Source organism: Acinonyx jubatus, chromosome D3 (assembly GCF_027475565.1).
Source record: "Acinonyx jubatus isolate Ajub_Pintada_27869175 chromosome D3, VMU_Ajub_asm_v1.0, whole genome shotgun sequence".
Lineage (NCBI taxonomy): Eukaryota > Metazoa > Chordata > Mammalia > Carnivora > Felidae > Acinonyx > Acinonyx jubatus.
Window position 1 is genome coordinate 14,445,599 of NC_069392.1, and position 16,602 is coordinate 14,462,200.

The window sequence follows — 16,602 nt, forward strand, 5'->3', positions numbered from 1 at the left end:
AGCAAAATTCCACAAAAGTTGACCCTCTCAAGTCTAAGAGATTTCTTCTAGGCAAAGATTCTGCTTCACAGAGAAACATGATTTCTGACAGGAAGTATCCTACACGGAGGACTTCTAGATCTGTGGTTCCTAACCTGGGGAGACTCTGCCCTTCACATGGACAGGGCGTGGTGTCTGGAGACATTTTGGTTGTCAGAACAAGAAAAGGTGCACCTGGTATCTAATGGGTAGGGGTCAGGGGTGCTGCTCAACTCCCAGAATGCACAGGACGGCCTGGAACAAAGAATTATCATGCACAGGGGCGCCTGGGTGGCTAAGTCAGTTAAGCGTCCAACTTAGGCTCAGGTCATGATCTCGCAGTTCATGGGTTCAAGCCCTAAGTCAGGCTCTGTGCTGACAGCTCAGAGCCTGGAGCCTGCAGCCTGCTTTGGATTCTGTGTCTCCCTCTCTCTCTTCCTCTCTGCCCCTCTCCTGCTTGTGCTCTCTCTCTCTCTCTCTCTCAGAAATAAACATTAAAAAAAAAAACAAAAACGAAAGAATTACTGTGCCCAAAATGTCAACGATGCCATGGTTGAGAAAACCTATGCTCTATCATGTATTTTCAATAGGGGTGGAGTCTTACTTTTTTTATGTGCACAGGTACGCACTCAGTGCCTAAGTAAATGGTATATTCTCAATACTAGTATTTCATGGGGATGAGGAAGGTTAGGAAAAAATGTCTTAAAAGACCCCTTAGGAAAACTGGTTGAGAAACACTGTTCTAGATAAAGGTGACATGGGTCACGTGGAGAAAGGAGCAAATATGGTTATCTGTGGAGCCGCTCGGTGGTGCCATCACCTCCATACCATGTTTGTTCAGGTCCCAGATGCGAAGAGTCTTATCCCGAGATGCTGACACCAAAATCAAACTGCCGCTGGGCGTGAAGCTTAGATCTCTCACAACATCTTGGTGGCCGGAAAGATTCAAAAGCAGGAGCCCTGGCGTGGGAGCAGGAGTAGTCAGTCAGTGGGAAAGAGGAGGCCCCGGTCTGCTGGTCACAGCCACACCCCTCAGCCGGCTGGGGGCCTGGCGGCCCCTGTGATCCCTGATGAGAACATGCACACCCGGACCCTGTCTGGGCAGACCCTGCCCCCTGTCGCAGGCAGAAATGACCTACCTGTCTGCACCTCCCAAATCTTGATCTGCCCATCATTGAGTCCTGTAGCGAGGATCAGGCAAGAGATGTCTGGCACCTGGGGATGGTGGCGTGCCCAGAGCTTCCTGCTGGGTGGAGAAGGCCACGGGCTGAAGGCCAAACCCCAGACAATCTGCCCACAGTCCAGAGTCTTCTCCTTTGGGCTGCCTCGCCCTTTTGTGTCATTTTTGCTGCTCCGGCTTTTGGCTTCAAACCCTTTAGGGATGCTGGAGGAAGCAGAGATCCCTTCATGAGTCTAAAATTGTCACCAAGGCAACCAACCAACTTCTCATTTTAGGGTATCTGAGACATTAAAGTTCTAGAAACAAATTGGCCTTCCGTGAATTCTGGCATGACTTTTCATTTCTTTTTAGAATCCATGTAACAGAGACGTCATTAGCCTTGGTTCATCCCATTTGTGATAACCCTGCAACGGGGTGACCCGCCTTGTGGGATAACTAGATCACAGAAGCCCCAGGGAGCCATATGCTTCCTCAGAAAGTTCTCTCGGGTTTGGTGCATGGAAGGAAAGATGCACTCAGTGTTTCCCATGAGGAAGAAGGCATGCCATAGCTTTGGAACTAGGACAGATCTTAGAACTTGAATACCCATCTGCTGCTCCCCTGCCTGATGAGCCCCTTTATCTCGAGCTTAGAAAGCCCCAAGGAGCGGGAAAATAAACCCTCTTCGACCAACACGGTTTGCTTGGTACACGCTGATTTCCACCTTCACTCGCTTTGTGTTCCAACCAATCAGTGAGGCTCTTTCGCTTACCTCTCTGACGGTATGTCCAGCACAGGAACCGACCAGTGAGGTGATCAAAGAGAGAAAGAGCCCACCGAATTGTGCAGAACTGCACTGACCTCAAAGATCCCGTGGCCGGACCCCCTGCTTTTACCTTCTACTTGACGGTAAAACACAGGCCCAGATGAGTCACAGAAGATGCAGGCCCCACCCACCATTCCCCCCAGTAGACACCACCTCACGGGCTTGAGAAGTTGGACAGCCCTGGGGGTTCAGCCCCCAACATCAAAGTTTCCCATCTGCAGTATACTTTATCAGTGCAAGTGTTAAGTCCTACCTTTCTGGGTGGCCCTGACCATACTCCGGGCATACCAAACTGGGGGAAATGGAGATGAGGAAGCTGGAACTCCATTCCATGAAAAATCCCATACTCAGCGTATACATAACAGGACGTCTTTATGTATTAGATTTGTTCCCCCAGAGCTGTAAGCAAATCATATTTTTGCCAAGTGTGTGGTTGAAATCTATTACAAAATTTTCACTAAGCTCACCTGTAAAATTAGAAGGGAGGAGATGGAATTGAGGCAAACATAGGCTCCTCCAGCTCTAAAACTCTATTAGTTGAAATCAGAGGTTGGCAAACTGTCCAGGCCAGCAATCTGCTTTCAGAGACGAAGTTTTATCGGAAACCACCACATTCATTCCTTCACATAGCATCAATGGCTGCTTTCCGCTGTTAACGGCAGAGCTGAGTGGTCTCGACAGAGTCCGTATGGCCCCCAAAGCCAAAAATATTTAACATCCGCGCCTTCACAGTAAACGTCTGCTGACCCCAGGTCTCAATGGCCAATGCAGTTTGAAAACCTGTCGTCCTGACAAACATCTGAATGTGATAATGTCTTTTCGACTGACCCTGCTCAACCCACACGCTTTGTAGACCTGCCTGGCCCAGGCACAGGAGCCTGAGTCTGCCATCCAGGGAAGAAGCACAGAAAAGGCAAGACGCAGAAAAAGCTTTATAGGACACCCGGGAACCTCCGAAGTTCCATTTGTTTTATTTTTTTACAGAATCCTAATTTTTGCCTTTGAATTAAGGAATAATCTGTAGTAGCTATTTTATTCCAAAGGAATTAAGGCATATCTGCACATTTTTAAAAAAATGTTTATTTTTTGAGAGAGAGGAAAACAGAGTGTGAACAGGGGAGGGTCAGAGAGAGAGGGAGACATAAAATCCAAAGCGGATCCAGGGCTCAAACTCAGGACCATGAGATCATAACCTGAGCCGAAGTCGGACACTTAACTGACTGAGTCACCCAGGCGCCCCAAGGCATATCTACAGATTAATTCATTTAAGTATCATAAATTTACTTTCTCTCTCTTTTTTTTTAAATGTACTTTCTCTAGAAAGAGATACTGGGGCGCTTGGATGGCTCAGTTGGTTAAGCGTCTGACTTGGCTCAGGTCATGATATCGCAGTTTGTGTGTTCGAACCCCACCTCAGGCTTTGTGCTAACAGCTCGGAGCCTGGAGCTTGCTTCGGATTCTGTGTCTCCTCCTCTCTCTCCCTCTCCCATGCTCATGCTCTGTCTCTGTCTCTCAATAATAAATAAAACGTTAAAAAAATTTTTTTTACATTAAAAAAAGAATGAGGATAGATTTTCCAGGTAAAGGAGCTTGGGACAGGGCCTTCTGTGGAGAACAGGAAGGAACACAGTGGTGCTGAGAGGTGGGCCGCACAGTGGAGAGCAAGCACTCTCCTGTGCATCCCTGTCAGTGCCTGGCCGCATTGTTTGACTCTCATCCCACTACCATGAGGACCCACTGGAATTGTGTAAGCAGCTACGGGACCTAATCAGACCTGTGTTTGAGAAGAATGGAGGAGGAGAGCTGAAGACAGGGAGAGACCATTCATCTGCCAGACCTGTTCTGGAGTCCCGTGGGAACAGCAGGGAACCATGCCCTCAAGGACCTGACATTTTAGTTGAGAGAGAATGAAAAAAAAATTATGTATATACACATGTATGTGTGTATATATGTGTGTGTGCATGTGTATGTATACACACATACATACACACACGCACACATACGGCATATGTCAGATTTTGAGAGGTACAAGAGAAAAAGGCCAGGATAGAAGAATGAATTGCTGAGTAAATAAAAGGGGGCTTAATCCTGGGTATGGGCAGAGGCTAAAGTCAGGAACAAGGAGGAAGTACCCTCAGGGATGGGGGAGACAGGAAACAGAGCTAAAAAGTCCTAAACCGGGCCTGGCTTAGAGCTTTATCATTCAAAAAAAAATTTTTTTAAGAGAGCACATGCACATGGGTGAGTGGCAGAAGGAGGGAGGGGGAAAGAGAGAGGGAGGGAATCTTAAGCAGGCTCCATGGTCAGCACTGAGATCGACACGGGGCAATATCCTACAACCCTTGGCTCATGACCTGAGCTGAAATTAAGAGTTGGACACTCGGGGTGCCTGGGTGGCTTAGTCAGTTGGGCGACCGACTTTGGCCCAGGTCATGATTGTGCAGTTTGTGAGTTCGAGCCCCGCATCAGGCTCTGTGCTGACAGCTCAGAGCCTGGAGCCTGCTTCAGATTCTGTGTCTCTTCCTCTCTCTGCCTCTCCGATGCTCATGCTCTGTCTCTTAATAATAAATAAAATGTTGGGGTACCTGGGTGGCTCAGTTGGTTAAGCGGCCGACTTCGGCTCAGGTCATGATCTCGCAGTCGGTGAGTTCGAGCCCCGCGTCGGGCTCTGTGCTGACAGCTCAGAGCCTGGAGCCTGTTTCAGATTCTGTGTCTCCCTCTCTCTGACCCTCCCCCGTTCATGCTCTGTCTCTCTCTGTCTCAAAAATAAATAAACGTTAAAAAAAAATTTTTTTTTAAATAAAAAAATAAAATGTTAAAAAAAAAAATTAGAAAGAGATACTAAGACCTCTATCATGGGGTCACAAAATCTGGGGCAGAACTAGAACTTAAGTCTTGGGTATCCAAGCCTACTACTCAACAGATCCCCTGGACTTTGGAGTTTGCCACTGAATCAACTCCCTTGAGTTACATGGGGGGGGGGTGGGGGGGGTGGAGGTGGTGCATGCATAGGGAGGGGATGGCTAGCGGCAAGGGAGGGTCATAGGGGGAATTTAACTTCACTGCAATTTAAGCTTCTAAAAACTTTATTTCTAAAATTATTAAAATACAATTCTCTGGTTAGTATCGATTATTTGCTCAATACCAAAGGTGCTATTAATTTTTTTTAATGTGTAACAATCCAAACAAGAATATAAAGACCTCAGAGTTCCCCTTTTAAAGGACTTTAAGAATATCAATTATTTTAAATTATAAAAATAATAGAGAACTATGGGAAAAATTTGGAAGGGAGACAAATAAAATAAAAATTACCTATAATCCTAACACCACTCTAACCAGAGTAAACATTTCAGATCAGTGTTTATTTACGTGTATGTACATACATTAAAAAATTTTTTTTTCTTTAACGTTTATTCATTTTTGACAGAGAGAGACAGAGTGTGAGTGGGGGGAGGGACAGAGAGAGGGAGAGGGAGACACGGAATCCAAAGCAGGCTCCGGCTCTGAGCTGTCAGCACAGAGCCCGACACGGGGCTCGAACTCACAAACTGCGAGATCACGACCTGAGCCGAAGTTGGCCGCTTAACCGACTGAGCCACCCAGGCACCCCCACATTTTTTAAAGACAAATTTGGGACCATATTACATATATGGTTTTATAGCTTACTTTTTTCAGTAAACCTTCCTTATATTATTAAGCATTATCATAAGTTACTATTCTTCACAATGTGTGATTTTTCCCTAAAACAAGTAACTTCTCATTTAACATACTAAATAATAACATTTCTCTCATTATATTTAAAGAACAGAGACACAAGAAGGATTAATACTCCGATTTCCGTTTTCCTAAGTTCATACTAGAAGGATATATTTACCTGTGGTAATGTAGATGTTTGGATAGGAGTGATTTTTGGAAAAAGTTTCCATTTTTATGTTTTTTTTAAAAATTCTTTTTCTGACTAAATTCGTACCAGACTGGATATACAGTGGAGTCTCTTACATTTACAGTAGGAGCTCAATAAGAAAAAAGAATGGCTTTGGCATTCTCATGAAACTGACTACACAGAAGAAACCGAATATCATGATTAAAGCAAGAAAATCTCTCATGGCTGCAAAAAATACCCTATAGCAATGCCGTAAGTTCCTGTACCATCCTCTCATCACTGGATTTTAAGGGATTTCTGTTTTGTCACTACTACAGAACCAACTCCGTGACAAAAATCAGCGTATGTAAATAAAAATAGATGACCCCATATCCCAGATCCCTGGTAGCTGGAGAACAGTTTTAAGGTCCTTGATGCATCCTGTCAAACAGCCAAATGGACATCCCTCAAACCCAGCAGCGTGCAGAGGACCATCTCAGCGAGTTCTCTTCGGCGGTGCCTGTCATCAAGGCAAGGAGCTTCAGACTCCACTTAGGAAACATTAAACGTTAAATCAAATGCGTGATGTGAAGAAACGCCTTATACAAAACAAATGAGACCCTCAAGGGCAGGGGCCTTGCTGGGTTTCTTTCAGGATTCTCAGACCCTGGCTCGGTGTGAGGCCAAAAAAGATTTCCAACAATACTGGCTGAATAAATAAAGGCAGACATGGAACTGCCCTGCCACAAATGAGAAAATGCAGATGCTGGGCCCTTTGACCAGGCGCTCACAGCATTCGGATGCTGGGACCTGTCCAACCCCACAGAAAGAAACTAGTTAACATCAGGAAAAAAACCAAACACCCAATTTAAAAATGGGCAGGGGCACCTGGGTGGCTCACTCGCTTGAGCAACAGACTTCAGCTCAAGTCATGATCCCAGAGTCATGAGTTCGAGCCCCACATCGGGCTCACTGCTGTCGGCACAAAGCCTGCTTCAGATTCTCTGTCCCCCTTTGTCTGCCCCTCCCCCACTTGCACTCTCTCAAAAATAAACAAACATCTCAAAGCAAAATGGGCAAAGAATGTGTATGGACATTTCTCCAAAGAAGATTTGCGATGGATCAAGAAGCATAAGGAAAAAAAAAAAAAAAAGCATAAGTAAAGGTGCGTGGCGTCAGAAGCCATCGGGAACTGCAAATCCAAACAATGAGTTGCCACTTCCTGCCCCGCCAGGACGGCTATGCCACAATCAGAAAGACAGACAACAAGTGTTGGTGAGGATGGGGAAATAACACATTGCTGGTGGGACTGCAGAATGCTACAGCCCCCCTGCTCAACAGTCTGACTGTTTCTCATGCAGCGAAACACTGAAAGATACGTCCACGCCAAAACCTACACATAAATGTTCACAGCAGCATCATTCCTAATAGCCAGAAAGCGAAAGCCACCTAAGTGTCTACCAATGGACAGATTATACACAAAATGTGCCGTCTCCACATTATGCCATTTATCTGGCAATAAATGTGGCATTTATCTTTATGCCATTTATCTGGCAATAAAAGGAAAGGAAGTACGGATACGTGCTGTAACACGGATAACTGAAAACAAGATCCTAAATGCGAGAAAGCAGTCAGAAAAGACTACACGGTGTACAATTCAATTTATGTGAGATGTCCAGGAGAAGCAAACGTGTAAAGACAGAAAGTGGATTAGCGGCTGCTCGGGGCTGGAGAACAGAGTGAGACTGGAGGACGACAACTAAGGGATGTGGGCTCTCTCTCTGGGGCAAGGACAGTGGTTTTGAGATTGATAGTGGTGATGGTTGCACAACTCCGTCAATCTACTGGAAGCCACTGAACTGTACTCTTTAGATGGGCAGATTGTATGCTGGGTAAATTACAGCTCACTAAAGCTGTTAAAAAATGACAGTATGGATAACATCATCTCCACTGGATTGATTTTCACACATACCAAACGTGAGGGGGCTCCAGAAACCCCAGTGATCAATTCCTGGTTTTCAGCCACTCCCTCTCTCCTGCTCCTGGGCAGGGAGACCCACAAAGGGTAGGGAGTCATCTGGGAAAGCACTCTCAAGTTCCCCACCGTGAGGACTCCTTCGCTCCTCTGGGTCTGGGTACGACAGAACTTACAAGTGCTCCTCCAGCGGCCAGGGGATCAGCTTGACGATGCAGTGTCCTTGAGACCACGCGAACCACGAACCATCTGGGGAGAAGGCCACGCTCCAGGTTTCGCAGCTCGACTTCCAATCGAACTGGTGGGGACGCCCGGGCTTGAGCTCAGCCAGCAGCAGCGGTTCCTCTGAGACGGGAGACAGCATGCTTCAGACAAACACCCTCACTTCCCCAGGAAAGTGGGGAGCCGGGCTCCGGACCGTCCCGCTGACTCAGACCCAGGAAAGCCGCGGTCTCCCCAAGGCAATGGGTGATATTCTGGATTCCGGGAGGGAGTTGTCATTTAAATGACCTGTGGCAACAGCAGTAGCCACAGGCCACATTCCAGTGCGGTTACTCAGTTCTGGCACTGGCCACCGCTGGTTAACCGTGACTCACAGTAACCTTTGTGCCAGTGAACCCAGTGAATGGAGGCCTCGTTTTCCTATGAATGCTCGAAGAGGAAGAAAGAGGAGAGATGGACCAGGCTGGACCACGCTAGCTAGACAGTGCAGATCAGGAGGCCTTCAAATGTATTTATTTAAAGTCTCCTTAAAAGAACCTGCCACTGGGAAGCAGGTGAAAGAAGGAATATCCGACACGAGAAGGTTCCCTCTCATTCACCAGCATCCTCCCCATCGCAGAGGCTAAAATGTTCAGCGCTTGTCCAGCTTCCTGCCGCTCAGACCTCTTGATCTGGCCTTCCATTTCCATCTCCAGTCTGTTCTGGTTTTAAACCTTCATCCCATCTTGCCCAGATCTTTTACAAGACTCTCCTGATTTTCCTCCCCGCCCCAGGGAACTCAGCTAAAGCTGAAACACACATCACATCAGGACATTTCTCTCAAACACATTCCAGGCTCCCACCTGTGTACACAGAACAGCAGTGGAGCCTGGGCCTTGAACCCCAGACCACCGGCCCCGCCTCCTTTCCATGACCTCTGGCCACACGAGTCTCACCTGGCCAGGCCCCACACAGCTCACTGGTATGCACACCTGAGCTTCTGAGAATCCCTAGCACACATCCCTATCTCTATGATCTCTACTAAAGAGGAAGTGAGTCCCACCCTGCCGACTTCATTCTCTCCTATAGTTTACTAATTTCCTTCTGGTCCACCCTCCACCAGGATTTAAGCACCCTTGTTCAAACACCAAAAGAAGTTCATTTTCATTTCTCTCAGGGCCCCAGCACAGTGCCTTGTGAACAGCACATGCTGCGCTGGTGTTTCTTCCTCCACCTGAAGGGCATTTCCTAGTTCAAGCCTCTACTCCAGAGGAAGGTTCTCAATGGAAGCTCGTAAGCTAAAGGCATTCAGAATTGATTTTCTGACTACTAATTATGATTATGATATACACTAATATAAAAACTGGCTTCCACTCCGAATGAGGTCATTTCCTGATGTCTATGTTCCACTTCACTAGTTTCAAGACCTTGACCCTTTTTATACCTGTTACCAGATAGATACTGATTTAAACCGCCCCTATTTCATATATTTTAGGAGACATCTTTATAGGTCTTTTCACATATATGACCACTGAAATCAGGATATATCCTACAAACGGTGAATTTTTATAGCTAAATAGGCAGCATTTTTTCTCAGTGATACATATGAACCTTGGTATCTTGTGTTCAATGAAACGGGTGGTAAACGTATACATAGAGAGATGCATGTCTGTATACATAGAATATCTCCTGGTATATGCATTATAGATGTGGGTATGATCTTGTGTTATAAAATAAATGTGCTGCTGAAGATTCTCTCTTTAAATAGCATTTTAATCATATCAAGCCTTTGGTGGCTTTGCTATTTAAAGAAAATTTAAGAAGTTTCCTTTGCAAAGAGAATAGTCATTTCCTGAGGTTCTATGTATAAATCTAGGTTTTAATACATTGGGTCTGTCTAAACTGTTATTTGTATAGGTAATTCCTCCTAGAAATCTGTACGTGAGATCTTTTCATCTACACAAGTACTGGTCTACGGGAGCATATTCCCTTGGATGGGACTATCTGCATGGTAAGAAGTTACTTTATATTTTAAATCCAAAACCAGTCTCTCAATGTTACCCAGCCACCCCCTGTGGTGTTGTCTTCATTCTCGTTATTCCTGGATATTTTCTTGTGGTGGCCTGGCCCTAATCTCTGTCAATGCTTCCTTCCCGTAATCCAGTGGTTCTCGACGGATTTTGCCCCCTGGGGACACGTGGCGCTGTCTGGAGACATTTTGGCTGTCATGATTGGGGGTGGTGCTACTGGTATCTAATGAACAGAAGCTGCGGAGGCTGCCAAGCATCCTACGGTGCACAAGACAGCCCCACAACTAAGGACTATCTCGCTTAAAACGTCGGGAGAGCGAAGGTGGAGCAACTTGGATGTCATCGACTGATGCGGAGGCACATTCTTTCCTGTTAGACGGAAACGTCTCTATCCCACCCTGATAATATTCACACTTGGGTCACTTCTCCCACAACCTGCACTGTGGAGGCTTTGCACGATATAAAAAGGGGTCCCCCTTGACTCCTTTTCTTTCCTTCCCAAACCAAATCCATTAACTAGTTTTATCAGGGCTGTTTCCAAAACACTTGGCAAACCTAACTTCTCTATCTCCATGGCTACTATTCTAATCTATGCAAACCATTTCATCAACATCACCTCTCTCCGAGCAGTCTTCCAACTGCTCTCCTAGCTTCCACTCTGGCCCCCGCCATCCATTCTCCTCACTTCCTAGAGTGATCAGTTTTAGCCACTCTTAAAAATTCAAACTCCTTACTGTGCCCTTAAAGTCCTACATAACCTGGCCCCTTGCCTTCAACCCCACCTGGGCTTATGACTCTCCTCTCCCTGCCCCTGACTCCAGCCTTCACTCACCCCTTCACAGTGCCCAATTAGTTCCGAACTCAGGGCCTTTGCACCAGCTGGTCTCTTCGCCTGGAATGCCCTTCCATGACTGGCCCTTCTCTTCATTCAGTCTTGGCTCAAATAACAACTCCTTAGAGTGCTCTTCTCTGCCCCAAGTCAATCTCCTTCACAACTCCTCAACATCGCGTTCTTTATAGCACAATCACCACGATGAGGAGTATCTGTCTCCCCTCAACCAGGACACCAACTCCATGCTAAAAGGGACCTTGTATCTTTCTCTTCAGTGCGTAGCGGAGTTCCTGGCAGAGAGCAGGCAGTCAGTATTTGCTGAAAAAAATATATGTGGTATACCTCTTTAAATATAAACAAAATGAAGCCCCTTAAAGTATTATGACGCTTATGCCAAACATTTCATACGAAATGCTTCTTAAACATGAGCCATACCCAGATTTCACACTCTATTTCTGTGATATGGAGATTTAATCTCCTGCTATTTCAGGCTCAGGAATCCAGGAGCCAAAAGAAGAAAAGAACTCACTGACTCCTATCTCTTCGTTTCTAGAGTTAAAGAAATTCTGAAGGGGAGTCTGAACCCAAACTAAACTTGGCTGCTGGGGGGAAAAAGCCATAATTAGTGGAGAACTTAAAAAGCAAAACAAAACAAAAAGACCCCCACAAAAACAAAAAACAGAGCCGAGAGGATCCAGCTCTCATCCGGGATTGCACCTGCCGTGGCCCTTCTTAGTGAAAAGGCCCACGGATCAGGGTTTTTGTACATCCCATCATTGGGATGTACTTGGACAAACAGACTGAATGGAAAGATGCTTATTATGGGCTGCTTCTGTGCAAGGAGATTCACCTGAGCACAGACAAGAAAGCTAGGACTCCAGCCAGCGGGAAGCTTGCTGGTTTGTCCAGCCTTGCGATCTTGACATTAGCTGTTCCCTGGGCCTGGAAAAAGCCTGGCAGGCCCCAGATCTTTGCTTGCTGCATCCTACCATTCAGGGGCTCAGTGTCAATGTCACATTCTGAGACCTTCCTGGTCTTACTATCGGTCAGTCTCTTTCCGTTCACCCCATTTAATTTTATGGGCACCACTCACTCATCTTTTCTTGATTGTTTACTTGTTTTCATGTATTCACTGCCTCTCTCTTCCCCACCCACACCCCAAACTTGCCTATCTGCTCACTATTGAGCCGTACTGTCCAATACAGTAACTACTAGCCACAGTTGACCACTGACCATCTGAAATATGCCAAGTCCGAATTAAGATGGGCTGTTAAGTATATAACATACACCAGATTTTGAACTTAGTACCAAAAAAAAAAAAAAAAAACCTAAACTAAATCAATAATCATGTTGACATGATATATTTTAGATATGCTGGATTGACACATACAATTTTAAAATTGGTTTCACTTTTTTTTCACGCAGCTACTAGAACATTCTAAATTACAGATGTGGCATTATATTTCTATCGGTCAGGGCTGGCCTAGAGAATGCCTGGCACACAGTAGATACTCAATAAATATTTGTCGAAAGAATAAGTGAATTCTAACCACTGCTCTGAAGATATCTACTGTTGTCCATTGTAATCCCATTACAATGGGCTTTATTCAGTTTCAAAAGAACATAAAACTCTCTGGCCTTTTTTTTTTTTTTTAACAGTAACTTGGCAGCTCTCAACAGCTCTGCCCACACCCCAAAACACAGTCGTCAATCATCAGGAAAAACTCAGAACTGGAAACAGATTCCAGCTAAAAAGGGAGACTAACTACAGATCGCTTTCAGTTTTAAGTATAAGGAGTCAATGGAAACAACAGCGGAAGCTATAAAAAGATTCACATAAGATTCAGACAAACAGTAGGGGCCATTTAAAAAGTGGTAACACACTCACTGAAAAGAAAGCCCTTATCTGGATGGGAAGGCAGAGAGAGCTGCCTCTACACCTTTTACTGAATGCCTGACTGCGGCAAACAAAGAAATGTCATTTCCCAAATTAAAAAAAGTTACACCACCCCAGGGAATACCCTGATTTGAACCTACCCACCCACAATCCCTGGCTCCATCAAACAAGCCTGGGAAACACAAACATCAACAATCAGAATTCTCCAGACCAAGAAGTGTGAACTTCACTGGAAGAATACCAAGAGGTTCTGGAACAAATTCTGAACCCTAGGCCTTGACCCCTTCTGAGAATTTTCTCTAAAGACACTGCCTTTAAGCACGGGGGTATATATTCAAGAGTTGGAAGTCCCAGAATAAACCCCAAGCCCACCCCAAATTTCTGTACAGGTGGGGTTTAAAGGCAAGGTGGGTGGAAGGGAGGAGATGGAGGGATAACCTGGAGGTTTTGCCTTCGCGTAACAAGCACACATAACAAGCACTCCGAGATTACATGTTCATTTGGACTGACTCTCCAAGTGTATCTGATATTCTCAGACTTCCACACCGTCTTCTGATGACAGCTGTTAACAAGGGTAGAAGCATGAACCTCACCCATCAGTATTTCCTACACTTGCCCTATTAAACACGCCAGCAAGGATCAACATCCCCAGCCCCACCCCACCTCTACCAATCAGTCTCCACCGGGAGAGGCTCGCAATAAATTTTCTTAATAGGGACCCCAGACCCCATTCTTATGACTATGCAAGTTTGGGAAGCTCCCAACCACCCGCTGGGGCACGTGCTATTATTACCCCATTTTGCAGATACAAAACAGACTCGAGTTATGCGGTCCGTCCAAGAGCACACTGCTCGTAGTAAGGGGCAGAGCGGACTCCCATCCAGACCTGCGTCACCTGGCACCTGGGCACCCACCCCCCCTGGGTATCAACCCCCCCCCAGGGCCTGGCGAACCCCCGCGTTCTCCCTGGGCGTAGGCGTCGGGCCTCTGTCCTGGGGAACGGGGATCCCCGGCACGCAATGGCCCGTGCTCCTCGGGTCGCTTCGGCGGCGGGCGGGAGACCGGGTGGCGGCCGCTGACAGCGAAAGTGAAACAAAGCTGGAAGACGGGCGCGCCCCCAGCCGCCTGCCCGCGCGGACCGCCCAGGCCCCGCGCCCCCCGCCGCGCCCCTCCCACGGCCGAGCCCGCGCCCCCGCCCGCCCCCGGGGAGAACGGCCCCGGCCCCGCCCGGCGGGAAGCCGCGCACCCCAATCCCGCTCACCTCCGGCCTCCATGGAGGACGCGTGCGGCCCCGCGGCAGGCGGCGGGCGCCTCAGCCCCCCGGGCCGCCGGCCCTCATACCGCCCCCACGCCGCCCGCCCCGGCCCCGGCCCCGGCCCCGGCCCCGGCCCCGCCGCCGCCGCCGCCGCCGCCGCCGCGCCCGCCGCCGCCGCCGCCCGGAGAGGCCATCAGCTGCTTCCCGTCACATGGCGGCGGGCGCGGGCGGGGACGCGCGGGGGGCGGGGCGACGGGAGGCGGGGCCTGGGGGAAAACTGTGGAGTGGGGGCAAGATAAAACCGAAGGGGGACCTAAAGGAAACCAGGGTGCAAGATAAAACAGAGGGGAGGGTTACGCGGCTGAGAGGAAAGCGAGGTGGGGCGCAGACAGGACAAAACGGGGGGGGCGGGGCCTGAGGGAAAGCGGGGAGGGGGGACCGGGCAGGTGAACGCTGACCGGATACAAACCGGGGGGCGGGGTTGAGGGAAAGTTGGGGGGGGCAGGTGAGCGGAGCAGGCTAAAACCGGGGGGGCAGCGGGGATGAAGAGAAGAGAGGGAGGGGTAGGAACGGAGTGGGAAGGAATGGGGCGGAAGGGAAACCGGGAGCGGAAGGAATGTGGCTGGTGACAATGGGGGGGGGGAGGGCGGGGGGATAGTGAAGGGGTTACAGGAGGTGTGGGTAGAAAAGGGGGTGCGGCAAGGAGATGGGGCGGGAAGAAAACCGGAGGGGGTGGGAACCAGGTGAAGAGGAAGGGGGAGCGAATGGACAGGAGACTGTCGCGTGAAAACGAGGACCTGAAGACACCGGGGATCAGGGATACTGGGGGGAAGGGAGACAAAAAGCGAAGGCCTAGGACAGAATTGGGGGAGGGGGTCCGGGAACTCCCGGGCGGTTAAGAAGGTGGCAGGGAAGGAACGAGCCTGGAGAATAAAGTGGGGGCGCTGAGGCCCGGAGCTCAAAGCTTAAATGAGAGCCCAGGTAGAGGAGCTGAGCCCAGGGGGCGGGAGGAAAGCCGAGGGCCAGAGGAAGGCGTAAGCCGCAGGTTTTTAAAAATGGGAATCAAAGACAAGCCCAGTGGACAGTTGGGGCGGGGTGTGTGTGTGAAAACGACCAGGTCAAGATTAAAATGGGCGGTGAGAAAGGGACAGCCGGCCAGAAAAAAAGGGGGGATCCAAGAAGAGTGGGGGTCCGAAAATGGACAAGCTGGGTAAAAATGGCTGTGACCTAGGAGGACTGAAGGTCATGAAAGGGGGTGCTCAGGAGCAGCAGGAGAGAAGTCAAACAGCCAGAAGTCCAAGTGGGGGGCTCAGAAATCAGCTCTGATTAAACCCATACATATTAAAATGGAGTGGCTGGGGATGCCTGGGTGGCTCAGTCCATTAGTGAAGCATGCGACTTTGGCTCAGGTCATGATGTAAGTTGGTGAGATCGAGCCCCGAGCCCCACATTGGGCTGTGCTGACAGCTCAGAGCCTGGGACCTGTTTCAAATTCTGTCTCCCTGCGCTCTGCCTCTCTGCTTGTGTTCTCTCTCTCAAAAACAAGTAAACGTTAAAAAAAAAAAAAAAAAAAAGGGGGGGAGGGGCTGGGTTGGAAGGAACATGGGGATACTGGGGTTAAGGTAGGAAGCATGGGTTGGGTTAGCAAGGAAGGAAGTTAAGGTGGGACAGCTGTGATAAAGAGCTGGCCAATGGGGAGGGAGCCTGGGGGGCAGTGAAGAAAGGGAGTGTGAGGGGTTGGAGGAGGGGACCTAAGAAGGAGACTGACCTGAAGCTTCCTCTAAGAACTGCGGGGGGGGGGGGGGGGGGGGGGGGGTAGTCTGGGCCTAGAATAGGAAAGGGGTGTGAGTGGTGCCACCTCAAGTGTGAGGTAAAGTGAGACACTATGGGGGCTCCAGTGAGCTGAGCCTGGTGAAGAAACCCAAGACCAGCCACAACTACAGGGACAGCTGATACAAGTCATCTTTTCAGACAGTCCAGCAGATCTGTGGTCTCCACGATGATTGCTCCGCTCATGTTAGGGTGCATGCAGTCTGACCGAAACAGAGGTGTATGCAGGGAGAAAAAAAAAAAAATAATGGAAGAACAAGTTTCTCAGGGAGGGTGGGAAAGGTGATGGTGTCTCAGTAAGCATAAGAGAATACCTATAAGGAAAGGAATAAAATGGCAAAGAGACCGCTATTGTTACCAATATGGGAAAGCTAGTAAAAAAATAAATAAATAAAACAAAAAAACTGGGGGAGGTTAAACCCATTCCTCCAAATCTCTCAGTTTTATTAATCAGGTCTAAATCAAGACCATTAAAATATTTATTTAAAAATAACTTTATTCCATAATCTTTTTTAAAAAATCCACATTATAACCTCAGAATAAATTTCTCTTACCCATTCCTCCCCCCCCCACACACCAAATATTAAAATGTAAATAGCGCAGAGGGATCTGCTAATTTTTCTTTGCAGCAGTTCCTGGTCAGTCCCATGGCACTTACTGCATCAGGATAGACTTTACCCGGCAGGAATGATTTTCCAGGTGTTGGTGCATGGGTTC

The 16,602-nt window shown here is 48.1% G+C and overlaps 1 protein-coding gene across 2 annotated transcripts in view; it reads right to left on the reverse strand.

Moving 5' to 3' along the window:
* WSB2 (WD repeat and SOCS box containing 2) overlaps positions 1-14,214 on the reverse strand; it is a 22,834-nt gene extending 8,620 nt beyond the window's left edge. The window contains exons 1-4 of one of the 2 annotated variants that reach the window (XM_027043816.2): positions 14,062-14,214; positions 8,017-8,185; positions 1,158-1,402; positions 847-978 (exon numbers count right to left, since the gene is read on the reverse strand). In XM_027043816.2, coding sequence (XP_026899617.1) covers positions 847-978; positions 1,158-1,402; positions 8,017-8,185; positions 14,062-14,074 — 559 coding nt within the window. In that variant the 5' untranslated portion in view covers positions 14,075-14,214. Of the gene's footprint in view, positions 1-846; positions 979-1,157; positions 1,403-8,016; positions 8,220-14,061 lie in introns of those variants that run through there. The other variant, XM_015068577.3, reaches the window with a different exon arrangement.
* Between the last annotated feature and the right edge of the window lie 2,388 nt (positions 14,215-16,602).